Below are 26,965 nucleotides of genomic sequence, written 5' to 3'. Positions count from 1 at the left end.
CCACCAACGAGCAATGCTTGACCACGTTCTTGAAGCAGGGCCTCAATGCACATAGCCGTTGTTCGGAAGGACAGATGTTTTCGCAACGAGAGGCCACCCCTCCCCTCTTCTTCCTTTTTCCACCTTTTATTGCTGAATGTGACCTCACATGGTGTGGAATATCCCTTTGGTTGGTTTAAGCCAGCTGTCCTGGTAATGTTCCCTCCCCATCTCTTGCCCATCCCCAGCTTGCTGGCTCTGGGGTGGTTAGAGGGAATCCTGATGAGGTGCCAGTATTGCTCAGCAGCAGACACATCACTGGTGTGATACCAGTGCTGTTCTAGCTACAAGTACAGAGCACAGCACTGTATGGGCTGCTGCAGGGAAAGTTAACTCCATCCCAGGCAGACCTGGTACAATCTGTAAACAAAATGGATGAAAGAAATTTCTCTGGTTTTGAGAGGGCTAAACTCTCACACCTTCCTAAGCAAAAAGGTTATGTATAAACTACTATAGACATAGCCAAAGACCACTAGCTGAGTTCATCTTGGAGGAATTTGGTCTAGAACGTAGAGATAAATAGAAGGGGATCCATCTCAGGTGATGGACAAATAAATTTTAATAAATACCTCAGTGCTGAAAACCTGTTGGACATCGAGCTCAGACCTCTATCACCAAGACATGAATATCTGAGGCAGGACGGTGTTTTAAAAGGTAATGAGGTTTGGATCCAGCCAGAGATTCAAACAGAGAGGTTCTTGTCAATATTATGTAACTGTTTTGAGAATCATCATGAATTGGACTGCATGGGAATTTTTAAACAATGGGTTATGACACAAGGTACTAGGATGTATTTAATGCAAGGGATACAATTCTGATGGTGTCCTGACCACATGTTTAGCTCCTTGGCAGAGACAAAGCAGTGGAAGTCACAGCTATGTATGGCACTGTCACCCATGTAAATCAATCCTGCTATGGATAAAACTTTAGCCTGTCTGAGAGTACAATTAATATATTTCCATCTCCACTGGTGTGTGCTTGAAAAGCTATCAGTTTATTAACAAATCTGGTCATGGATTTTGTTGTCTGGACAAGAAATCTCTAGGAATAAATCTTCAAGTCATACAGTCTCTTAAAAAATCCTCACACAGTCATGATTTTGAGCCTTTACTGAAATCAGGAAGGTCAAATCATGACTTCAGAAATGAGGCAGACAGGCCCTTTGGCTGGTTCAAAATGCTCCATTCTGCCTCTTCTTTAGGTACAACTGAGGCCTTTGTTGTTACGGAGTCTGTTTCAGTACTTTTTATGATGCAAGTGACTGATCTTACAGCCATGTCCTTTGGCCTTATATTTATTGTCCAAGAAGGTCTATAATAGCTGCAATCCATAAGTATGATTGACCTCCAGTATATGCAACTCACAGTTCAATTGTTGTGCTGTTTTCTGTCTATTTCTTTCTCGTTCTCCACCATGTTTTACATATTTATAATCATTTTCTTCTTTCACTGCAGAAATTTGAGCCTTGACGTGAAGACATTGACAATAAGATCTGCAGAGAGTGTGTGCTTCAGCCCCAGTAGCAGTGTTAAAAAAAGCAAATCTTGACTAAAGATCAAAATCAAGAGACAAAATGACCATCAACTGGAAGACCTGCTTCTTCACTCTCATATTGCTTCCCATGGTAAGGATAAATGTCCTTGTAAATACAATGTCATTATTTAAATATATGTTCCCAAGTCTAGCACTTGCTAAGCCTCAAGGCTCTACTGTTAACATTGATTCTGTCTTTTTCTGTGTGGGCCCATAAGTTATGTTACGCCTTTTCTAACTTCCTTTGTAGTTGCAATAGAACTGTGACCACTGCTCATCCTGCACAAGGGCAAGTAAATTCCTTGAAGGGATTTGTTCACTGCTAGTGTCTGAGATTAAAAATAACAATAAAATTAAAGTAATAATAAAACAACATAAATAAATAGTGGGACGCCTGTTTCCAATCCGCTTAAGATTAATTTTTCCAGACAAAAGCTATAAAATTAGAGGTTTCCATCAGTCCTATGAAGCCTAAGCCTCAAGATATTTCATCCAGTGCTTTTGGTTGCCTCCATTTTCAGAGGGTCATTTTTTAGAAACCATACAGGTAGGCCATTAAAGATATAGGTATTCAAACTCTTTAGTCACTTTTATAAAGAACTTGGGCTTTTTATGAATAGTACTTGGATTTATCAGCATCATAAACCTTCACTTACCAAATAATGTACTATCCCTTGAATCACTCAGTCTTAACACATTTTTGGGGATTTGTCATGTAAGTCTATTCTTGCTTGTTGTCCCCATTTGCATTGTGGCTCTATCTAGTCTCACATAAAAGCTGTAAGAACATTGAATAAAGATTTTTTTTTTGTTCCACTTTGAAACTGTAAGCAACACTATACAACCTCTATAATAAATTCATCTTGCATTTCAGCTCAGCTCTTAGTTAGATCATTGATCATAACTGTGCCTTTCATCATGTCTCAGGAAGCACTGCACAAAGGGATACCAGAAAAATAGCACTGGTATTTAAATTCTCTATCTCTTTCACATTAATAGTTTTCTATAACTTCCATAAAAATACTTTACAATTGCTTAATATTCTCTAATAGACAGACATTTTAAAACATTCCTGAAATATAGTTTGGTTTTATTTTTAAGGAAGAAATAGTTAATATGGTTTTGATTTGACTAGAACTATAAACTATAACTGTATAAACTATAACTGTAAACTATATATTTTAACAGTTTTTACAGTTTCTTGCTTATTTGTATTGACTGTAACTTGTTTTTTCAATGCATAATGGTCAGCATACAGGACTCACCTTTTTTTTGGTACACATAAAGGTGCATTCTTTCTTCTTAGGTCTTATTTAGAAACTACTGTAATTAACTGCATATCTGAAATATAGCATTATTCAACTAAATTCTTTAGAATGGGAATGCACATCCAGATAATTTAGCCCCTCACCATACAAATATCAGATTTTTGAGATTTTTTTTTCTGGTGCATGATGCTTCTGACTATTCCTATTCAGGTAGAAAGTATTACTTACAAACAAAGTGGGCATGTTTAATTTTGATGTTTTATCTCTGAAATAGTTACGCTAGACTTCCTATAAGGTAATGGGGAGGGAAAAACCCATCAGTTAGTCTATTTCAAATGATTATTTTAGCATTACATTCCTGCCTTCCAGAGGTGCATGTATCTCTCCATTATAAATAGAGGTTAGCTCAAATTCAGGTGCTGTGGTTTTGTGCATAGATTAGATTACATAACCTCACCTTGAGGTTTCTAGTTTGAGACCCTGAAAGACAACTGACATGTCTCAGTCTCTCAGGAGCTCCCATCTTGCAGTTAAGCCTAGGTCAACTTCAATGCTTTTTGGTGTTCAGCTTGAGACAGCCAAAAGGTATCTACTTATTTAGAAGTGAACAATTTTTAATTAAGGAAAATAACTGTGACTGAATATATCTCTTGAGCTTTTAGATGGGCGACCTTCCTGGCAAGTGTAAAAGGACAGAAAGTTTCCAATTCTTAGCATTTCAGGACGTAACTGTGATCATTGAGCTGGATAATCAGTGATCTGCTCCCGCTTTTCGAAAGAACAGCTCTCTAATGAAATACTATGAAGCAAACCAGAGTTAATAAGAACAATATGCTTTTATCTGTGTGGTTTCTGCAATGTTTATGAGCTTGTTTATGAGTGCAAGTTTTAATCATAATCTCCTGCAGGAATCCAGGTAGTAAAATTAGTGATTTTACATGCACGAACCTGTGAATGTGCACACACATTTCTTTGGTCAGTGAAGAGACTTATGCCCATGACAGAGATTATACCACAATTTGTGTATACTATTCATTCTTTATTACCTCCCTAGCATTCATTTTCACAGACTAGAACTCAGGAATGCTGAATGTTATTTATGGTTCTTCCCTTGCTGAGAATTTTTATAATGCTTGTGGCAACATATTTTCCCTCTGTTGGGACTCACTTTCTCTTTGAATCATCCCTTATAAGCTGTGCTGATGTCCTCAAATTGATACTATTCTGTCATACAGATTTCCAGAGTTTGTACCGATTGAGTGGATGTGACATTTTAAAAAGTTAGAGTAAATTTGAATGTCATCCTGTCCTCCAAAAGGTTTCTAAAAAAGTCTTATTTTACCTTGCTTTTGTCTAAACACATCTGGTATCATTCAAGAAATCTCTGTTTACCTTGAAGGAGAGCTATTGTTTTCAGCAGTGGTATAGTTCCCAATTTCAAGGCACATCTCCATCCCTCATTAGCATTAGCTCCTGAATCTTGAATCTGTACACCTGCTTCGATGTGCATATTTTGTTTCATCAACAGATAGTCCTATTTTATTCACAGGAAACCAAACCACACAGACTATGGTCTACAATCACAAGCAGGTCAAAAAAGGGCAAAAAGAGGACAAAATGTATTAATGGAAAGTTCTAGGTGCCTTCAATTCTAGGCTCAGACCAGAAAACAAGAAAATAATATGCTAATTAAAATTTAGATGTGGGCATGTTAAGCCAATTCTAATTGTCAGAGACTAGATTGATTAAATTTTCATGTGTTTAACAAGTTATTTTGTATTTGTCTATCTCAAACGTATTTCATATTCCAATTAATCATCTGGTACTTGAGGCAGGATCTAGAAGAAAGATACCGGTTAGACCTGTAAATAAAAATATTTGAGAGCAATTCTTGAAATTTATTTTTTTTTCTATTTGAAATGTTTTTCAAACTAAGTGTCTATATTGATATTTTAACCATTTGTTGTTGTTGTTTTTGTTAGCTGGACTGCTTATTTTCAGTCACTCTCATAATTTTCTGTTTAGTCCAAACACCTTATCTTTTCATTTATATATCAGTTTTCTTCATCCAACCTTTTTTTTTTTTTTCTTCCCATTCATTTGTGATAGCACTAGGCTGTTGCTTTGGGGGTTTTAAGTTTTGATTGGAAATGTTAACAAAAGTCATCATAAAATTAGTGAAACGATAGGATCCTAAACCATGGTTTCTTTGTCTGGCTCCAAATGTACTTGAGAAACAATGAAATTCATGACTCACAAAGTTGGCTTAGTATATGAACTGAATTTTAAATGTAACTGCAATGCAGGTGTTCTAACTGTCTGTAATAATTCTACCATTCTTCAACTAATACTTGGAAATTCTTGTGGATGAATTTTTAATATTGCTAAGCTTGAATGTTTGAAATTAAAAGATATTTCTTGTAGTGTTTCATTAGTTGGCAAACATGTTCACAGACTTCCTTTAAAAATAATAAAGGCAGAGATGAAAAAGAAAGGTGTTAAGTGATGTCTCTTGTATACCAACATTGAAGTGCAATCTCAGTATGAGGGTCAGATGTATAAATACAGATGTGTAGGCAGCATCTCACAGGTCAGAGAACCAGACCTCAAAGTGATTGTTTTCAAGTCTCCGTTCATTGAGAGAGGATGAGAGAAACTAGGTCTTTTTTCTCAGATCCTGTTTACTGGAAGGATAACATCTTCTAAGGGTTTATAGTCCACAGAGAAGAGAACTAGCATTATTAATCTGTAGCTGTCATTTCCAGGGGCTAGCTACATTCAAACAGAATCATCTACATTTCAGTCTCGGTAAATTTTTTCTTACTATGGGAAGTAGTGTATTCAGATACACCATTCCACTACTTTCTCTTTGTCCCTGCTATGTTTGCTTGAGCATCCATAGCTGAAATGAGAGGATCCCCTCTCACTGGGGACAGAAACATGTATGCCTGTGTTGGTGTCTGCTCTTGAAGGAAACTGTTTTTCCATGTAGGATTTAATGAGCCAGCTTTTGATCAGTTTATTGGCCTTATGATTTGTAAGATCTCATGATCTTACAGATCATGAAAAGTCAAGCTTTCTGTAGGGTTACAAGTCTCTAGCACAAAGCACAGTTGCATGGGACTTGTCTGTTACTTACGCAATACCACAGCAGCTCCTGTACAACAATGGACCTGCAGGGAACGTCCTCCAGAGGAGAAATACCTCAGCCAGCCAAGGTATTACTGACGCTATTTTTTTTCTTCTCATCACAAGAAGATGGTTCTGGGGGGAATCAGCAGAATATAAAGACCTCTTAAAAGCCTGTGATTTATTTAAAAAAAAAAAAAATCAGGATTTGTAATATTGGGTAGGGTTGTTTCAAAACAAGCTTTCAGAATTTCTGGTAAAGTCTGTCACAAAGAGCATCTGAGGGATTCCGTGTTGCGAAATAATAATGCCTTTGACACCACCCAACTTAAAGAACCTTGTTAGGAAACAAAAAATTGTATCCCAGGTCCCAGATGTTCCTTACCTTGTCAGCAAGGGGGGATGAGTACTTCTAGAGGGTGACTGATTCCACCCGAGAACTCTGTAAATCCCTCTTTTTCTCTGGGAACCTCCTAGTGTGTTGACACCCCTAGGACACTGGAGGCTGGTGCGAGGCCTTCATGTTGTGTTGGTGCTCTGATTAATACACCAGGACTTGCTATCGCACCCCAGGGAATCCAGGTGTTAGTTGTAGAAGAAAGACACACTTGATTAAAATGTTTTAAAGCTTATTAAACTTATTGGCACAAAACATGAAAGTCAAACAAAAAAGAAATTCTAGAAAAATTCTTATTCCACCACCCTCCAGTTCATAACACTACACACAAACACAGGCATATACGTGTAATTTTCCTTATTTAGGTAGGCAAGATATCTAGGTCTTAGAAATGCAAGGCAGCAGATTATGAAGCAGAAAATGGTTGTCCTACATTAATGCCTTCACTTTTTTGCCCTCTGGTAGTAGTACTAATTTTTGTGACAGGCAAATAATATGATGACAACACTGATTTAAGGACATTAATATGATTCTTTTGCCTGCTGGTTTTGTATTCGTGAGCTTGGAGGAGTATTGGGTGAGCAGTCAAATACCAAATTAGGAAATAAAAAAGATGTCTTGGAAAATTAGCCTGTTAAAAAAAAAATAAAAATAATAAAAAAAAACGGTGATTTTTTCATGTTTCTTAGCTATTAATATCCAGCACCTGGAGGTATATTATTCAAGTCTCTAGCAAGTGAGCTGCTGGCCTCCTCTTCCTAAAGTCTGCTGAGTCAGCAGCCTAAGATTTACCTTAGAGGCAGCTTGAATAGATAGCTGTGATGCAGAACCAAAGCTGCATTAAAGGGAAGGGGAAAATGGAAGCAAAAGAGCAGGATGAGAGGAAATGAACAAAAAGTAATAATAATAAAAAAAATGTTAGAGGTCTGATCTTCTATATGTCCCCCGGCCCCTCTCACCGTGGTTTGTAATAAATAGCTATTCTTTACTTTTGCTTCCCAATCTGCAAAGTAAACACTCCGCTGCTTCTCAAAGTGAATTCACCTCCTACAGCAAGAATCTGGGCCTTCTTGAGGATCAAGTAGTTATGCCTTAAGCCTGCCTGGGGGAGCATACAGGAGCAGTGCTTGCCCCAGGGTTACACATCACAAGACCCTCCAGATCACTGGTTGCTTCTGAAATAGCCATAGGGACAGGAAGGAGATGCGAGTCAGAGTGTACTGTGCTTAAGGCTACTTCCAGGGCTTCTTTTTCAAGCCAACAGAGACAAAACTATTTAATCAAAGTCTATGAGGCCTATTAAAAAACACTGCCAACCATAAAACCCAAGTGTTGCTGTCATTGTAGTCCCCAAGGGCACAGAACCCAACTCAACAAAACCCTCTTTGTATTTCTGGGCAGGGGGTGAATAGCTCACTCCAGGCTTCCTTGTGTTCATGTTCCTGAAAAGAAAACAGGGTTTCAGTCAGATTTGCTTTTTTCCCATGTGGAAATCACTTGGAAGAGAGGATTGGTGAGGTATGGGTCCCCTTCTGCACTAAAACATGGCGATCTCAGTGATATATTTATTACATGCCATATAATAATAGTTGTGTCCAAAACAGAGAATATCAACATCTTAATGAATGGGAACCGTCTATGTACATTTTTGTTCCTATTAGAACTGAGCTTTGTACCTAACTGATGTCAGCAAGTGCACTCAGGACAATATTTAGCCATCTAAAAGCTGGATGTCTACTATAAGATTTTTATCTATATTAGAAACTACTAACAATCATTCTGTAGTCAATAGCAAGAGATGGGCACCTCCAGACATTGGTATGACCCATCATAAACCCTCCTAGTTCTCTCTTTGCTGCAGAGTAATTAAAAATTAGCTTGGACTAGGCTTTGGTTTCTTTAGCTCTTAGAAAATCCATCTTTATTGAGTAGTATGTTACCTTTTATGGATATCATGTGGATGCTGAATGAATGACTAAGTCACTCTTGTGCAATTGATTGTCTTGCATTATCAATATCTTGGGACTCATTTTCATAAAATGGTTTGTCAGGTTATCACAAATGCTGTTTATTACGTTTCCTGGAATACATTTTTAAAATCAACTATTGAATGTGTTTTCTTGTATGGGTGGGGACAGATGCCAAAGAATCACGGTGTCTCTATTAAAAATATATATCTAAGCAAATAAATACTCCATACCATTAAATACTTCATGATCTTTCAAACAATGAAAGGAAATCAATTTTTATGAAAACAGGAAAAATATTTTCCCTACATAATGCAATTCAGAATTCTTTTGTAGCACTTGGATATTTTTCTTTCCAGTAAAGATTAAAGCATTTTTCTTCACAATTTCAACCACTTTTTCTTCACAATTTCAACCACTTTTTCTTCTTTTTTTTTTCTTTTTTAAGAAAATAAAATTTCTAAATAAATATCCTATTCAAAGAAGATACTTAAAACATGGAAACCGAGCACTTTGTAAGTCCTCCCCCTTTTTAAATATGAACAAATGACAACTTTTTTGCTATTGATACAGTTTAGACTATAGACTTCATCAACATATTTCCTGAGGGAAAATACTCTCAATAAATGTCTTTCAGCCAGATCCCACTTGTGTCTGTTGGCGAGTTTAATGGTTTGTCAGCCTTTGTATGTCAGTACACTCCCTGTACCAGTCTACTTAATAGATGTACACTTATTCTGGACTGGTGAAAAGTTCTGTTGAGGATGCAAGGTGGTAGTTTTTTTTACTGCTTCTGGCCTTCCTGATAACATATTTATGCAATGCCCTCTTATGTCAAACATTGCTCTGTATGCTGTTTTAGGAGTGCAAAATTCTTATTAATTCTCTAGAGCTTTATACAGAAAAAGAAAACACTTTTGCTTCTGTGTGCTCTTTTAAAATGCTTTTGGTCCTACGGTTTCTGTCTGACTCAGCATCTGTGGCCAAAATATGTTATTTGGAAGTTATTTAGGCTAAATGCAGGCTGGTGATTTGATGTTTGAAGCCTCCTGAAAAAAAAATATCTATAATGTGAACTACTTGTATTTGAAGATTTGGGAAGGGGAAATACAGACTTGTTTATTTATTTGTTTGTTTTCATTACTTAACAGCAACACCTAAGCATGTTACATATTTGGGCTTAACACTATTCATATCTTTATTTTGGTTTTATTGTTTGTGAAATGCTTGCCAGATAAATGATAATGTAAAATGCATTATCAGGTAAGATTAGAAATATACCAAAGCTCATAGGTATAAGTTTGTGTTTACTTCCTCAAAAATATTAAAGTGTCTTTTTTTTTTTTTTTTCCAACCTCTGGCTGAGCTGGTTTTAGTCATATTATTTCTGTTAGCCAGTTTTATGATAATTTACTACATTACTTAAAAGTGTAACAAAACACATGGCATTTTTGCACTACAAGTTAAATTCCCACACAATTAAAGACTAAACTAGTCCATTTCAGTATCTCTTCCAGCTATATAGTGCTGTAAAATCAAAACCTTTTCACCCATCATGTGTTGTCTACTGTGCCTGAACTAATGGCGGGCACACACACTAAATAAACCGTAAGCTCATTTACAGACACACATTTTCTGCATGCCTTCAGTCTAGTAATTTTGGTATCGAAAGTAGTGAAGTCATCATTCACCCTGTAACTAGACATGTTATTGAATCATAGAATCACAGAATGGTTTGTTTTGGAAGGGACCTTAAGGACCATCTCATTCCAACCCATGGGCAGGGACACCTCCCATCAGAGCAAGTTGCTCAAAGCCCCATCCAACCTGGCCTTGAACACTTCCAGGGATGGGGCATCCAGTATCTGTAGATACTACGTTGTCTACTACTGCAGGGCAGGCAACAGAAGTGAGAACGGGCTGTAAGACTGTGATGGGCCTTTGAACGAAGGAAGATTTATGTGATCCCATCCATGCATATGTATTTATTTTTGCATTCCTCCAGGTCATCTATCTATCTCCAAATTCTGAATGCTCTGGGTGATTTCAACTAACTTTGACAGAAGGGCTGCATTCTCAGATGAATTAATTTTCTAAAACTTTCATGGGAATGCTTGAGTAAAGACAGAGATTTTGTTAATTCCCTACAGAAAAAAGCTCAAACCTCGTTAGAAAATATAGTATCCAATCTGGAGCTCAGCTGGGAGATGCTAATCCACATGATCAATGACTAAAGCTTTGTGCTATTACTCACAAAACTCATCAGCTTTGTTATCAAATAAAATCTTAAAACTAATTCAGGTATCATTTGATCCCTGATATTAGATCAGTAACATAAGACATGAGAGCTGGAAGATCAAATGTTCGTCATGCCCCTGATTAGTGTTTAATTTGAGCAATGCTGCAGCTTCTTGTTCCTCAGTTCTTTCTTTGCCACATAAGGCCAGCTGCACTGCTCTGCTACCTCTACAAGGTGTGGGAAAGACAAATCCATGTAAGGCTAGTGTGTGTTCAAGTATTAGAGCAATGGTGGCAAAAACAGATGTATGAGATACAAGAGGTTTTGTTAATCTTAGTGCTACACTATGAAGAAAAAAGTGTGAGTGAGCTTCCTGGAGATCGTGATGTAAGTCCATGGTTGAGGAGCTCTAGACATAGCTTTCAGACATGCTGAGGTCTTTATGTTCAGCTAACCTCGAAAAAAATAAATGTTGGATTCTGTATTTGTTTTGTTTTGCAGCTTGAACCATAAGCAAAACCTCCACTTGCATCTAAGTGAAACACATTATTTCATCAGTTTGTTGTAATGAACTGATGATCCAGAATTGTTCTTTTTCTGCCTTTTGTCTCAGACATCTTTGTGCATTGTACTTAACATATCTGCACCCATAAAATCCACGGATGTGTACTGATAGTACATGACATAGAAGTGGAGGGCGCCCCTGGGTGCTCTGGAAACCATAGATGGGGCTGGACAGGGCACTGTGAAGAAAGCAGTGCCTCCTGAGCTTTCCAATGCTGATATGAAGTCCCACGTAAATCTTCATCTGAAGAATGCTTTCATCTTCATATTGACATACTTATCCCTTTTGCACCTCCTGCAAGTTTATTTGTTCTATTTTTTCAATTGTATATACCAGCTGTATTTTTTTTCTTTTAGAGATTTTTTTTTTCTCTTTGGGTTAGAGGAATAGGTAGAGACCAGAAAAGATAAGGTTGATTTTGCTTTGGTTTTCCCACTGTTACCTATTGGTTAAATCATTAATTCTGCAGATATTTCATTACAGGACACAAAGATGAAAACTCAGCCTCTTTTCTCTCTTGAGACCATGTCCTTTTTTTTTTTTTTTTTTTTTTTTTTTCCCCTGTATCTCTGTTAATCAAATCCAGAATAACACCTTGTGGGGATGACAATTAGTATTAGAGGGGCAGGTCATCTTGTACCGAGGTCATCTCCCATTACATGGTACTGCTTGCAACTGGAGGCTTTTGGATGTTGAGCAGTGTTAAGTGGCAAACTTCCAACTGTGTTCACAGCTTTGGGAAAGAAAAAGAAAAATAGAAACAGAAAAAGGTAAAAGGTAAAAGAAAAGGAGGAGGAGAAGGAGGAGGAGAATGAAAAAGAATTAAGTACTGAGTTTAAAATGATGTAACAAAAATGAAGGGAAAGTGACAGGGATGTGTATAAATAACATTAGTCTAGAGATTTTTATTTTTTCATATTTGAAAATGTGAATATATGTATCTGTTGTCAAAGGATTAATGTAGAACATCTGAACATGGTAATCTTGAGGGTCAAATAAATGGAAGTTAACATATATTGGAGTCACACAGAATAACCCATGAGGGACAGCACAAAATAGGTTCCATCAACTTTGCTTTCAAGTCTTTCTTTACCTTAAGTGTAAACACAATTTGCTCTCACGGGAGGGGAATTTCTTCTCTCACTTTCTCTGTTCAGTATGCATTAGGTATACAGTATTTATATGTATTAATGCTTTCTTCTGATATCAAGAAAACCAAAGCAGTCTGAAATACCTTCCCCCTATTTCTAACCCTACCCATCTCCACAGAAAATGAAACTTTTTTATTAATAACAAATTGAACCAAATCAAAACATTACTGCAGTTTAATTTTTCCATTCCTAGGGCTTCAGATGTATATCTCTTTTTCATATAAGTCATACTACAGTTCAGAAATAAGTGAGGTTATGAAAATTTAGACCATTTACCTTAGAGTAAATGCTTCACTCATCATTATTCCCTTGCACATATATGTCTGTAAAAGTAATATACTCTGTGAAACTGATTTTTCTCTCTGTAATTGGAAATACAATATCAGAAGTGAACTTCTTGGGAGGAATGCATATGAGTAGAAAGCTGAAAATGAAGCTGGTAAGGTTAATATCTGTGAAATTCTTGTCTCTTTCCTAAGACTGTGTTACATGCTGTCTCTCACCAGCTTCCACTATTAACTACAGAGGCAAAATTTGCTTGTAGTGTTGGGATGTGTACTACATGAAGACTTTTGGAATCTAGAATGGCTGAAAATTTCAGAACCAGGTTTCAGTGAGTCTATAATGTGGTCATTACCACTGATGAAGCAGCATCCAGCATTTTTGAGGCCAAACATATAAAGTTAGGATCTCTTCGGGGACCCTATTAAATCTGGCATACATAAATATCCCAGCAGAACCCTTCCCTCTTTCTCCGGAATGCCAATTTATGGACTCTTCCATGCAGAAGAAAAACTTAAAAATATTGGCCAGCATTTAATTTCTTTACTGTAAAGTAGTAACCCTGTATGTTTGGGCTTCAAAGTTTCCTTGTTCATTTTTTATTTTTTCTTTTTTCTCTTTTTCTTTATTTTTTGACACTGAAAATTTGTCTCTTGTTTAAATATGCAAAAGATCCTGAGTCCTAAACGTCTGCGCATTGCAGTCAGCTGCAAACAGCACAGCTGAAGCATCTGTTATCCTTGGAGAGAGCCCCTGTGCCACCGTGTTCTGCAGCAAGAACGCCCTTGTACCTGCCAGCTAGGTTGGCTGGCTTAACGCTTCAGATGCCTGCTGCATTTTTGGGGGGCTGAGCACAATAAGGGGGATGTACCATGAGGACAGTAAAATGCATTTGGAATCTGTCCTTATTCAGGAAGTTATCACCTATCTGTGCAAATTTCTATACAGCAGCAGAGCAGAAAATGCTGGAGCAGAATCTGGGTCATGACAAGACTGAAAGTGAGACCTGTGGCTTAGCTGTCAGGGTCTGAAATGGATCCAAATCCTGCAGGTTTCTTTGGAACACAGTCACCCTTTAAGGGGGAGATCTGTTCTTAGAAGAAGGCCATCTCTGTAACTGTATTGTCCTTCCTTAAATCAAATCATTGCCTGCAGTGGTAAATAAAATAGGAATTTGAGGCAGGGTATGCAATCTGGCTCTTTGTGTTTGTTATTTATCATTATCAGTAGTAGTAGTAGTTTTGTTTTCTAGTAACATATGCAGTTTTATTTTGTAACACATCATATTTCAGAATTTCTTGAAATCATGACTGACATTCAGCTCATGTAGAATAGTGTAGTTACTAGTAAGATGTCCTAAGAATACCTCATGAGCAGAACACATATGATGAATGCATTTCTGCGCGCATTTTATACCTAGAGACAAGCTAGAAGAGCAGGGGCTGGGTCCTGCCTATCTCCTGTCCACACGATTGTCTCCTGGGCAGTCTGTGTGCAACTTATCTGTTTTCGTTTAGTTTGGTGAGTCTGCATTTTTATAGTGTGTAAAAAGAAAATCCCAATACATCACAGTGAACCTCATCTAATATGGTTTAAAGTTCAACTCTTGCATTTTAAGAAAAGAATTCTGTGGATTTTTATTTTTGCCAGTACAGATCAAACCCCAGTTACTGCTGTCTGCCTGTTGTGTTTTTATTGTGGCTAATATATGAGCCCCTGCTGACACTGAGTATGGGCATGCATTCCTCTTTTATGGTGTATATGAAAGAAATGTATTTTTATCTTTCCTTTGTAACATCAGGAATGGGCAACTGAGGTCCAGTACTGCACTCAATCACCTGGTCACTGCATGTTCTTGAGCAGGGCACATTTGAATGCATTCAGATCATAAAGCATGAGCCAATTTCAAAGCTGCATGTTACAACTAATAAGGTTAAAGGGAAAGGCCAATTTTTCCATTGTAAAGTATTATTTGCCACGTACATTAATTAGGGAGTTGGCTAGTTTAATTTAAGAAGATACATAATACACAACAGGTAATGTGGCTGGTTCCATTTATCTATATCTAGGGTGTCTTTAACCAGGCATCATTTTTAAGCTTACAAATGCCCAAGACAGAAATTTTTCATGTAGCTAAGTTTCTATGAATCACAAATGTACTGAACCGTCTGCTGCGTCAGTGGAGGGAGTTGTGTTGGTGGAACTTATCACCCCTTTGGCAATGGTTTACCTACCCAGAACTTAGCAACTGTCATGATATAACTGCATATCACCAGAGATGATGTTTTCTGAGAATTACATTTAAATGTCATTATTAAAGAGCTATTGCTAGATATTTAAATACTGATGATCAGCTATGACTAAATCACACACCCAATGAGAGTGCAATTCTTCTACTGGCCTGTTTGAGGTGGAAAAACAATGCACAGATAACAGTTCCTGAGATGCAGAATGGGGATGGGATTCATCAGTACAATGTCTACAGCCTCACAAGTCACTTTGGCCTCTTGTTTTTGTTATTAGCAAGAAACAAGAATTGATGCTGCAAGTCTCTTTCTGTACCATGTGTTTTACCTAGATAACTGAAGTGACAAATATTGACCAACACTGAGTGTCCAAACCATTAACTGGCTGTGAGAGGAGCTTCTTCTGATACTTCTCAATAGCATGGTATTGATGTAGTCCTAAAAAAGGAGTTAAGGTCCTGATCATTTAGGCAGACAATCCTAAGGACAGTCACCTGTCACTAGTCCTAAGGACTAATCACCAGATTAGATCACCTAATAAAAGTAGCATTAGTCACATATTCCCTGTGGTATAAACCCAGGCTGAAGGATTATAGTGATTATAACTTTATGCAGGCAAATTTTCGAATTTTCTGTCCTGTGGAATACTCAATGTGCATTGTTTCAATGTCTTTTGTCATCTTCATCCAGCAGGAATATGTGAATATGCTCATATATATAGTCTTTTTTTTTTTTTCCCCACATTATAAATTTCATCTCCTTTTAAAACTTTGATTCCAAAACAGTGAAACATTTCATGATGACATCTTTAAGCAGAACAAAACCATTTCTTATTCCTGAACTGGATTACTTGAATTACACCTCAGTACGTCAACATTTTATACAACATTTTTTATTTGTATCAATGACAAATGACTATGAATGTAACTGACACATAGGAAAGCACAGGTACATCACACTCTTCACAGGCATAAGCTGGGACAACAGAGGAACAATGCAGCTTGTGAACCATGAGTCTGCCAGAAATGTCCTTATAGTCACTGCTATATTTTCCTCCTACACAGTGCCAATAGCGCAAGAACAACGAAAGCCCCAACTTTATGTTTCCTCCTCATCTGTTCTTAAGAATCTCTTAAGCAAAGTCTTTATCTGAAAAATGGTAACTTTTTTCTGGTGGTGCTACTCCTTCTGTGTATGGTCTCACTGATCGTCATTTGGAAGTTTTCTTATAATGTCTCTTTTTCTTTCTAATCCCCTCCACTCAGCTCCATGTTGGCTCATCTCAAGGTGTTGATGCTCTGCCACACCATTCACTCTGCTTCTTCATTTCCTTCATGAATAAAAACTTTATTCCCCTCCTTGAGTTTTTACAGTGGAATAGTGGTGAAACACTCCAGAGACGGGAATGAGAAAGAACAGTTTGTTGAAAAAGCTAGCCTAGACAAGATCTTTTGTGCAAGGTTTTGATTCCATGTGGGATCTGAGGGTTTTTTGTTGGTGGTTTTTCCCCTCACTTTGGCACAATATCTGAACCAATGCCTCTTACTACTGAAAGGAGAAGGAGGGAAATTGAGAATAAGCTTGAGTACTTCCATTACCACTGCTGTAAAAAGCTCTTTGCCTCTGTTCTTCAGTATTCTCCCCAGTCCCAAAGCCCCTTTGGGGAATATAAGACTGAAAGCTGTAGCACGACACACTTGCTGGAACCGCCTGTGTGGAGGACTGAAAGGGAGGAATGCGCGTGATAGTTGAGGGCAAATAGCTTTAATTTAATTAGTGGATTAATTAAAGCTTTCTCCCCTGAGTAGGGTATATGTGTGTGTGTGGAGAAATCGTTTCTGCAGCCTCCTGTAGCTGTTCATCACGCATTTCTGTTCCAAGTGTGACTCAGATGGGGTTTCTATTGAACTTGCTGGGAGACTGCACAAAACAAATTTCCTGTCTAAGATCTTTTCATTTTGGGGTTTTGTTTAAACGTAATGAAGTATAAATGGGCAAATAATAACAAGTAATAACAAAAACTTGCCTTGCAAATGAATGTGGCATCCAGCGGCATGACAAATACAGAAATCCTAAAAGGTTCTCTGTTCTCAGTGTCCCCTCAGTGAGAGGAGTCTTACATTAGCACGAATTCCCTCTGCCTTCACTTAGTGAAACTCATCAAGAGATTTTTCAGTGTGACAAACCATTCAATTACTTGTTAGCATTGTCTCCTCACACTTTACACTGATCCTAGGAAATCAGATTAAGGCCAACAGTGTCCTGGGCTGTATTAATAAGACAACAGCCAGTAGATCTAGGTCAGCGGTTATCACCCTTTACTTGTTAGACCACATCTAGCATGTTAGGTCTGGTTTTAGGCTCCTCAATATACAAAAGGTGTCAAGCACCTGGAGCAAGGCCATCAAGATGGCCTATAAGGAGAGGTTGAGGAAAACATTGTTACACAACATATATATATATACGTTATATATATTATATAATATATATATATATATGTATATATAACATATAATGTATGTTATATATATTACACAACATAGCCTTGTGTAGCTGGTGGAAGAAGAGGCTTCTGAGACAACCTAGTAGCAGCCTTACATTAACTATGAGGAGGTCATCAATAAGATGGACCCAGGTTCTTTGTCATGGTGCATGTCATGAGGACAACAGACTATGGACATAAACTGAAATAAGGGTAGTTCTGACTGGATATAAAGAGATACTGTTTTACCCTGAGGACAGTTCAGCATTGGTAGAAGTTGCAGAGAGAGGCTGTGCAGTCTCCATTCTCGGAGGCTTCTAAGACCCAGCTGGGAAAAATAAAAAATAAAAAAAAAAATGCCATAGATAGTTAACATAGTCTTGCAGCCACCAGAGACAAGGATGTCTGGATGAAGGCAAAGGTGTATTAATGACTGACGAACTAAACACAAAATCTGTAGATCAAAGAAAAAGAAGGTTAAGGCATCTTTAGGCTATCTTTTATACACTCTTATTTTTGGATTGCTCTGACGCCTGATGCAGCCTTCCAGGGCTACTTTAAACATTTTTTTGTTATTTATTTTTTTGCTATATTACCAATGCTCTCTGATGAGTGACAAAGAGGTATGCCTTTCTCAAAAATCCTCTGGAGGTAATACACAAGGGAAACAAGTTTTTCTAATCGTTGCTATTTCTCTCAGAAAATGTCATTCCAAGTAAGGTGCAGGATGATCATCAGGGACATTTTAGGGATCACAGGGAAACAACATAAACCTCTATTCAGATTTCAGGTGGGAATTTTTCATGCTTTAAAACAGACCAGTCTTTCTGCCAAGGTGGAAGACAAGGAGAGGAAATCTAGGAGCTGGACAAGCAAAATCATTGTCACCTAATGTTTACCCCATTGGATCAGCAATTCCCCAGATGAGAAGAGTATTGTGTCCCAGAGATCCTTTTTCAGTTCCCCCACTGCAGGTGTTCAACTGAATTTGAGCATTATATCTCAAATTTCTGTAAATATAACTCCTAATTTCTCAGTGAGTGACTCAATGTATTAACAAAAGTAGATCCTGCACTCCAACTTCCATTCCGGCCGTTTCTCCTTACTGATCAGTCTGAACTGTTGTGCTGAATGTGCACAAAATATGGCTACACGGAGCTGGAGCAATCTGACCACAGAGCCCCAAGAAAAAAATACTCATCATTTATTCTCCTTTGCTAAACATGAATTCCACCAATTTTCCATATGCATTATTTGCCCGAAACGCCCTTTCAGCGAGCTTCTGCTTGCTGAGACGGGCACTTCTGGATGTTTTGCTAAAGCTTGGATCTACACTGAGTTGTTCTGTTTCCAGCAGCTTTGCTATGTTTTAGGACTGCCATGTTGCAGCCTGTGCCAACAACTTGGAGAGTGTCCTTGGAAGTGATTGGTGATGATCTCTGCAAGTCCTGCACCACTGATGGCCTGCAGGAAGGCCACTCCACCCAATTTCAACCAGCACTGAAAACGCAAGGAGGGGTGAGAAACTTCCCTGAAGGTTCAGTCAGATTTGGAAGGGGTTAGAGCCTGATTTGGACACTAAATTACATTGCTCTTGAATATTGTTGAAGATGAGTGGGAATTTCAGTGTTGGCATGAGACTCTCAGCTTTTCAGGACTAGGATGACCTATGAGGACTGAAGGAAGAAGACATCAAGCATGTGTTATTGGGAGCTGCATTTTTAGAATTGTTAACTTTGGAAATTCTTAGGAACTGTCAGAGAAATCCAGTTTACATAATATAATAACAATCAGAAATGATTATCAAAACTTTAGTTTCACTTCAAGCACATTTTCTCTACCAGGATTTTTAAATGCTTTTCCAATGAGTGGTTCTATCCCTCCAACACAAGGTTTCAAGAAACATAAATTGATATTGCTTGCTATTAGATAGCAAGAGATAAGGTAAAGGTATACTTTGGTTTAACTCAAGATGTCAGTTTCTGTGGAAGACATCGACTATACTGATAAAGTTTCACCATGCTGAAAGACAAGGTTTTTGAACCCATTTCCAAGATATAAAGCCAGTTAAGGTAAACTCAAAAACAGGTTTTCCCCATGTTGCATAACACATTTTGTCCAGACTTACCACTTCAGAAGGTATCCACTGAGTGAAGGGAGCTGTTGATTATGCTGCAGCTACTTTCTAATCTGCAGTGAGACCTACATCTCTCCAGGAGCTGTCAGTGTTAGAAGGTAAACATATCTTAAATTCATGTAAGCCAGTCTGAGAGAGATCAATGCCCTGTTTTGGCAGCATGCACTATTGGACTTCTTTTGTTGGTTTTTGTTTGTTTGTTTTGTTTATTTAGTTGGTTGGTAGGTTGTTTGGTTTTGAATAGCTGCTTTTTCTTTCTTTTTTTTTTTTTTTTTAATGTCCGGTCTTTTTTTTTTTTTTTTTCCTGCCCAGCTTCTTACTTAAAGCATAGTGTCAAAACTTTGCTGCAGATTGTACAATTGTGCCTTGCTTCGAATAAGTTTTTAATAACTTTACCCGCTCACTTAGCCTAAAGTGTTCTGAAATTACAGTAGTCTGGGTGCCATTTACACAGGCAGACAAAAAGGCAATCAAGTAACAACGTAAGGCCTTTCCAGAGACAACAACTTGTTCAACTGCCAAGCCAATATTGTGAATACCAGTACAGATGTAAATCAGATCTGAAGAAATCCAGATAACCAGAACTCCTTCTCAAACACCTCTATTTTTAACATAATGTTTTTCAAGTCTTGACCCTGGTTTGACCAGTTGAATCATTGCTTGCTAGGAGTAGTGATTAAATCCCGAGATGTTTCCGTTGAAAAGTCAGCTTTTTTGAGTGATGTTCACAAATCAATGTATCATTTTTTGACCTAACATTTTAAAACTGAAAGTCACAATAGAATTAGCAACATGTACAATTCAGTGTGAAGTTAGTGATCTTATAAACCTAGTGGATTAAACTCCTCTATCGCATTACTTTAGAACGAATGCTTAGACAAGTGAATCGGACTCTACCTCTATTTAGCTCTATTTAGCTCTATTTACCTCTTATTTATTTAAATAAGGAGAAGTCCTTATTATCACTGTGTCTGATATGACACATCCTGAATGTTGTGGAAATATTCTCAATCACTTTACAAATAAAAGGTCAGGTCTTTACAGGCAGAATATGAAAAATCAGAAGAAGAAAGAACAGTAACTAGTACTGAATTGTTGTATTTAATCAGGTCTTTGTAGAAAATAAAATGCCAAAGGAATTGCCCTGTTCTTTATCACATCTTATTATGACTTCAAAGCGTCTTGCCTGATCCTGGAGTTTCTCAAGAACACTGAGGATTTTTCTCACTTCTTTAGCTCCACTGAGTTAACTTGTGGAGTGAAAATATGCTTTAAAGCAATAATGAGTAAAATGACCAGAACTTTAAGTATTTTTGAATGACTATATGTAGTCAAAGACAGCTCACGTTTCTTGAATAGACCCTTCCTTACTGCTCACCCACAGGATGATCCAAATTAGTTTGGATAACTCTGGGACCTCTTTCAATACCCAGATTTAATGTGTTATTATTTTTTTTCCAAATCCTTCCAGCAATCCATATATCCTCTGCTATGCACGAACCTTTATAAGTGACTATGAATGTGTCACAAGGATTATGTTCCCTTTCATAGAGAAAGTGCTCTTTTATCTCTGAGAAATGTATGCACTTGATATAACTGAGGAAATGAGTCAAGTGCCAAAATGTAAAAGTCTTTTGACATTAGATACGCCCTACAGGGTCCAAAATATCCTGAGAAAGGGCAAACATAATGGCCAATGCAAGCAGAAGCAACTGGAAGTCAAGCGAGATACCCTAAGGCATATCAAATGGTCTTGGCATCTGTGCTTAGGTTTCTGACTTGCTCTCTTTGGATATAGCTATATGTCAAGCAGTGTCATATACATATGTTTTGATGTATAGTGTCAGGACAGGTACCTGAGCGTGGTGCTCAGTTTCAGTTTATAACCCCTGTTCCTCAGTACAAGTGGTTAGGAAGCATCTTCTTAATGTGGTCTAGCGCTGCTCTCTCAGAGCTGTCTACTCAAAGCCCTGCTTCATGCTCTTTGGATGTATTTTCAGGACTATTGTCTCCCAAGCTACTTGCACGTTTACTGGAGATGAGGGCCTGGGGAGCAATGTCAGTGATTTCTACCAACCCATGTATAAAGCAGGGCATAGTCGATGCCACATGCTGGGAAGAGGTGCAGAACTATTACAGTGCTGTGTAGATCTTCATACATTAAATCAAGCAGCTTAGCTTGTCACCTTTCCCATACAGAAATCCTGAGGAGAGAAAGAAGTTGCTCTCAAACTTACCTTCACCTGCCTTGTTCCTAGCCTTTGATATTCTTGAACCTAAACAAGAAAACGGAGAACTTATTTAAATTTCCTGCTGGGATAAGCTGGCTATGCATATTTATTTCTTTGAGCAAGGAAGGAAGTATATGGTGCCCTTCTGATCTCCATAATTCCTTCTACATGGTTCCTTCCCTGGAGTATCCATATGTTTGAGGAATGCTTTGCTTGAATAAGTGACTCTAAAAATTTGCTAGTTCCGTCCTACAAGTCTACAAGTTCTAGGTCAGGTCTGGAAGCAGCACGGATGTATTCACTGGGTTTGCTATTCAGGTTTGTGTATTACTAATGGCTTTCTTAATGGGACAGTTCACAGTAAAGCAGCACCTTAAGACTATGTGTGAGAAAATATATGTAGGCTGTAATGTGATAACGTTACTATTATTAACATTATTGTAATGCCAAGGGATCATTCAGGAGTTAGGTACTACATGTTACGCACAAAACACACCAGTTTATTTCTGTGACGGTCACCTTAATAAAAATAAAAGAAGAAAACACGAAAGTTCTCAATTTATCGCACATCTATAGTGACTTAGTTTTGTGGCTTCACACTGATGGCTCGCTATATTCCACCACACCGCTCTCTCACTTCCTCTCCTCAAAGGAAGACAGGGAGAAAATACGATGAAAAAGGTCTCAAGGGCTGAGCTAAGGACAGGGAGATCGTTCACCAATAACCATCAAAGGCAAAACAGACTCAGCCTAAGGGAGATTAATGTAATTTATTGCCTATTGCTAACACACTAAGGGGTGAGAAACTAAAGGCAAACTAAAAACACCTTCCTCGCATATACCCTCTTCTAATTCATTCCCCTGAGCAGTGCAGGGGAATAGGGAATGGGGAATGGGAATGGGAATGGGAATGAGAATGGGGGTTGTGGTCAGTCCCTAACACTTTGTCTCTGCGGCTCCCTCACGGTCCCTCTCTGCCCCTGCTCCACGCGGGGTCCCTCCCACGGGATGCCGTCCTTCCCCAACTGAGCCTGCGGGGGCTGCCCACAGGCAGCAGCTCTTCAAGACCTGCTCCCACACGGCTCCGTACCACGGGGTCCGTCCCCCAGGAGCAAACTGCTCCAGCACGGGTCCCCCACGGGCGGCAGCTCCCCCCAGACCCCCTGCTCCTGCGGGGGCTCCTCTCCACGGGCTGCAGCTCCGGCCCGGGGCCTGCTCCTGCGGGGGCTCTCCGTGGGCCGCAGCCTCCTCCAGGCCACATCCACCTGCTCCACCGGGGGCTCCTCCACGGGCTGCAGCGTGGAGATCTGCTCCGTGTGGGACCCGTGGGCTGCAGGGGGACAGCCTGCTCCACCAGGGGCCTCTCCACAGGCCGCAGGGGAACTTGTGCTGCGTGCCTGGAGCACCTCCTGCCCTCCTGCTGCACTCACCTTGGGGGCTGCAGGGCTGCTTCTCTCCCAGTTCTCACCCCTCTCTCCCAGCTGCTGTTGCACAGCAGTTTTTTTCCCCTTAATTCTGCTCTCCCAGAGGCCCAACCAGTGTAGCTCACAGCTCAGCTCTGGCCAGCAGGGGTCCCTTTTAGAGCCGGCTGGAGCTGGCTCTGATCTGCCATGGGGCAGCTGCTGGGCTCTGCTCACAGAGGCCATACGTACAGCTCCCGCTCTGACCAAAACCTTGCCACATAAGCCCAATACATTTAGCTGGATACTTTTGTCTTTTTGTGGTTTTGCACAATTGAACAGATACTGATTGTATTTACTGCTTTAAAGCTTTGACCTGAGCATGTTTGTCAGAACTTTATTCTTCAGTGTTAATGAGTTCAGGGCTCCTGTGCCTTGGGATTGACTGTCTTTTTGTTTATAATGCCTTACCTATAGAAATGTATGCATTTTGAAAATTGGTTTGAGTCGATCTCCTTCACTTCATTGAGAGTGGTAAATAAATAAATAAATAAATAGTTAATTTTGTGTACTTTCCATCTAGTTTCTAGATTTGTCTAGTATGTGTCAAAATATTCTTTGACTGCACATATTACTGATATCTTCTGGGAAACAGAAACCAGACTGCCTGCAATGAATTCAGGAAATTGCAAATGTCCTTGAGTCAGAAGAAGCAAAATCAGGAGGCCATGAAGTTCAAGCTCACACTTCCATGTGAACTGTCTCTGCTGTTCAGTTGTTAAAGACAGACTTGACAGATTAAAGGCATAAACTCTGCCAGTACATAGTTAGTGGAGACGCATGAAACATATGGATCCTTTCAGGAAAACATGATAACCTTAAAACATCTCTGCCTTCAACAAAGAAATGTTTTGTTATAAGCAATCCAAACATGGTTTTATTTTCTCTGAAAAAGCACTGCTAATTAGCAGAGATGACAGGCAGCTTCTATTCTTTCTCTGTCGCTGAGGTTACCGATTCCTCTTTTTCTTTGTTTTCTGTCTCAGTTTCCTTGTTCCCTGACAAAAAATTTTGAAGTCTGTTGATGAAGAGTGCTATATAACAGCATAAAGATAGTTATGGGAGGCCATAGCAAAGTGTTCTGCCGATAGGGAAAGCTTAAGGAAAGCTACAGGGACAGGTGAAGCATATTGGTATAGCGCTCTCCCTGTGTCCAGCAATCTGTATCTCCAGTATCTCCTGAGCCAGACTTACTCAAATACAATTGACTAAATTTAGTCAATTTAGTCAGATACATCTTACTAAATGTGGCTGTCAGCAAGGAAAACAATGAAACCTGAGCTGTTCACCTTACACTCTCTTTATTGTCAGTAAAGACCTGGCTTCGATTTATTCTTACTACAGAAGATGCCAAAAATAGGACGGCTAAAACACACTCTTCTATCCTTTGGCTATAGATTTAATCTAAAGATACTTCTCAAAGGTCTGTAGTTACCTCCATACGACATCAGAAGTTGGGCATGATGGGTTTCTTAATGTTTAGTGTACTTAGATGGATTTTGCATACTTACATACATACATATATATGTTTTGAACTCCTGTGAACATTTAACATCCACAATGTGAAGCTTCAAAGAATTCTGCAGATTAACAATAAGTGTGTGAAGAAACATTTCCTTTTGTTTATTTGTATCCTGCCTCTGTAGATTTAGCAACTATAAAATGACAGATTTTCTAATCTGTACATGCCTAACTGTATAGAAATGGTAACATTTCTGTACTGAGACAGACCCTGAACACTCCTTTCAGACCTGGGCAACTATGCAAAGTGAACTGCTGCTAGCAACAGAAGCTTGATTTGTTTTGATTTTTTTGATTTTATTTAATTTTTTTCAAAGAGATTCTAAGAACTTTTATGTTGGCCAAAGCAATTTCCCTATCTTTGGCAAGGTTAGGGGATTATGTAGCAAAGCCCTAATGTTTGTGGGAGATCCCAGAGACCTGTGACAGTATGTCTTTTCCAGGCCCTTGAGAGCCCTTAGAAGAGAACATGGTTTGTTTTGAAGATAAACAACTCTAATATGGTTATGCTTGGTGTATCCCATGGGGAAAACTGCTTAAATTTATCACTAGGACTTTGGGGAGCATTAGCTTTGGTGTAGCATTAGCTCTTCCCTAAGAGTAAAGCTCTACACTGGAGATTCGTTAAGAAATCCTCTATCTTTGAAACAGGGGTGCTGGCTTGTAATTGTTCTAATGGCATAAGTGTGCAAATGGGTCCCTGCCTCCTAGCATACACAAATGCATAACATAAGCATAACCAAAGTAGGATGATGCATGCCTTGGGATGTACTGTAAGTATTGTGTATTGCGTGTGCATTGTCTATTTGATGCATTACTGACCCAAAGGGGTCACACCGTTCCTTTCCCTCTGTTGGGATAAGAGGGAAATAAAGTTGACCCATGTGAATGGGGTTCCAAAAATAAATTGAAGCAGATTGAATTCAGGTATTGTTTTCCCTGTTTGCTTGTTCCTACTTATCAGGTAAGAGAAAACAGACCACTTGGGGGGCACACTCTACTTCCTCAGTAATTCTCCATCATCTAGAGTGAAGAAAATGGTATGGGAAATATGAAACAACAAAATTGCTTACAGTGAACTGGGTTGACCTATCTCATCTTCAACTAGTGCACAGATTTTCATGGGTCTTTCCACTGAGTTTGATTTGAACCTTAGCAGTGCCCCTGTAAAATGGTCTAATGAAATCTGAGATTGTATTTTGCTTGGATAGATATTCCCTGCTCACTTTCTGCAACAGGAGTGAAATCTTATATTGATTTCTGGGAATGGGTCCCAGTTTCAGTTTGTTGCAGCTTTGGAATTGCCTACATTCCATTGGTCACAATGTTTCTCTTACACATTCGTTTTCTTTCTTTTTCTTTCTTTTTCTCTCTTTCTTTCTTTCTTTCTTTCTTTCTTTCTTTCTTTCTTTCTTTCTCTCTTTCTTTCTTTCTCTTTCTCTCTCTCTCTCTCTTTTTTCTTCACTTTTTTTTTTTTTTTTTAGTAAGTTTTGGATCAAATCATCTCAGTTGAATTGGCATTGCATTCTCTTTTGGCAAGAGAACTGCCTTGTATTCACTGGGAAGAAAAGAAGTAGGAAGCATTAAGGAATGGACAGGGTGAAAGACTGAGAGAAAGAACTTTTAATTTAGCTTAGGGTCCTGAATGAGGTTAATAGATTGTGTGAGACTCACATGAAAGTGGTGGAAGATCAAACAGAATCTCAATTGATTTCTGATTCTGCTTTATACTATTTCATTATTGAGGTGTACCTTCTCTTCTGCCTTTTTTGAGGAAGAAATACAGTAAAACAAAGCAAACACTTTAGAAAATACACTTTGACATGTGGAGCAAAATTAAAAACAACAACAACAAAATAATTCCATGGTTTGACCTTAAGCTTTCTGAAAATAAAACAAAACAAACAAGCAAAACAAGAAGTTAATTGCAGTTTCCTCTTATCTTCCAAGGATGTTTTAATTGCTTTTTTTTTTTTCTTTTTGGAAGGGTATCTCAAAGCTGACTGATGTTTCTTCATAAACTCTCCAGATATTTTAAGATTGTAATTATTCTTTCTCCACATTTTTTCTCCCATCTCAGGTTGCAGCAACACATTCCAACTGCATCATTAAAAAGGAGCAAGAAACCTGTCTGGAGAAGATACGGAGGGCAGCTGCCCTGAGCCCTCTTAATGACTCTTCTCCAGGTGAGTTTCAGCTTGGGATACGCCACATGAACTGGTGGTGTCTAAACCTTTCCTGTCGTGCCTGCAGGGGATTCCAGCAATGTCAATGCAAACATCTTACTAAAAAGCAATGGGGACATACCATGCCAGTTG

The 26,965-nt window shown here is 38.6% G+C and overlaps 2 protein-coding genes across 20 annotated transcripts in view; one reads left to right on the top strand and one right to left on the bottom strand.

Annotated features, from left to right (window-relative positions):
• ADCYAP1R1 (ADCYAP receptor type I) overlaps positions 1 to 26,965 on the top strand; it is a 345,195-nt gene that overhangs the window by 231,336 nt on the left and 86,894 nt on the right. For 15 of the 16 annotated variants that reach the window (XM_080579596.1, XM_080579593.1, XM_080579592.1 and 12 more), the window contains 2 exons: positions 1,494 to 1,663; positions 26,728 to 26,833. In XM_080579596.1, the coding sequence (XP_080435722.1) occupies positions 1,613 to 1,663; positions 26,728 to 26,833 (157 nt within the window). In that variant the 5' untranslated portion in view covers positions 1,494 to 1,612. Of the gene's footprint in view, positions 1 to 1,493; positions 1,664 to 26,727; positions 26,834 to 26,965 lie in introns of those variants that run through there. The other variant, XM_080579591.1, reaches the window with a different exon arrangement.
• On the bottom strand, positions 13,807 to 26,021 carry LOC308189522 (uncharacterized protein). 4 transcript variants are annotated; one of them, XR_013946422.1, is made up of 4 exons: positions 22,757 to 26,021; positions 21,673 to 21,711; positions 19,427 to 19,517; positions 13,807 to 18,974 (listed from the first exon to the last, which is right to left on the bottom strand). XR_013946422.1 is itself a non-coding variant. In XM_080579610.1 (4 exons), exons 1-3 carry the CDS (start codon positions 23,310 to 23,312, stop codon positions 19,431 to 19,433), a joined length of 342 nt encoding a protein of 113 aa, XP_080435736.1. In that variant the 5' UTR covers positions 23,313 to 26,021; the 3' UTR covers positions 13,807 to 18,974; positions 19,427 to 19,430. The 4 variants fall into 4 exon arrangements, 3 of the variants coding, with proteins under 3 accessions (XP_080435736.1, XP_080435734.1, XP_080435735.1); XM_080579610.1 differs by having other exon boundaries at positions 23,097 to 26,021; XM_080579608.1 differs by having other exon boundaries at positions 13,807 to 19,517.

This window comes from Anser brachyrhynchus (assembly GCF_964034855.1).
Source record: "Anser brachyrhynchus genome assembly, chromosome: 2".
Taxonomy (NCBI): domain Eukaryota; kingdom Metazoa; phylum Chordata; class Aves; order Anseriformes; family Anatidae; genus Anser; species Anser brachyrhynchus.
Note: the sequence above shows the minus strand (reverse complement) of the source record. Positions and strands in the feature narration are given on the sequence as shown.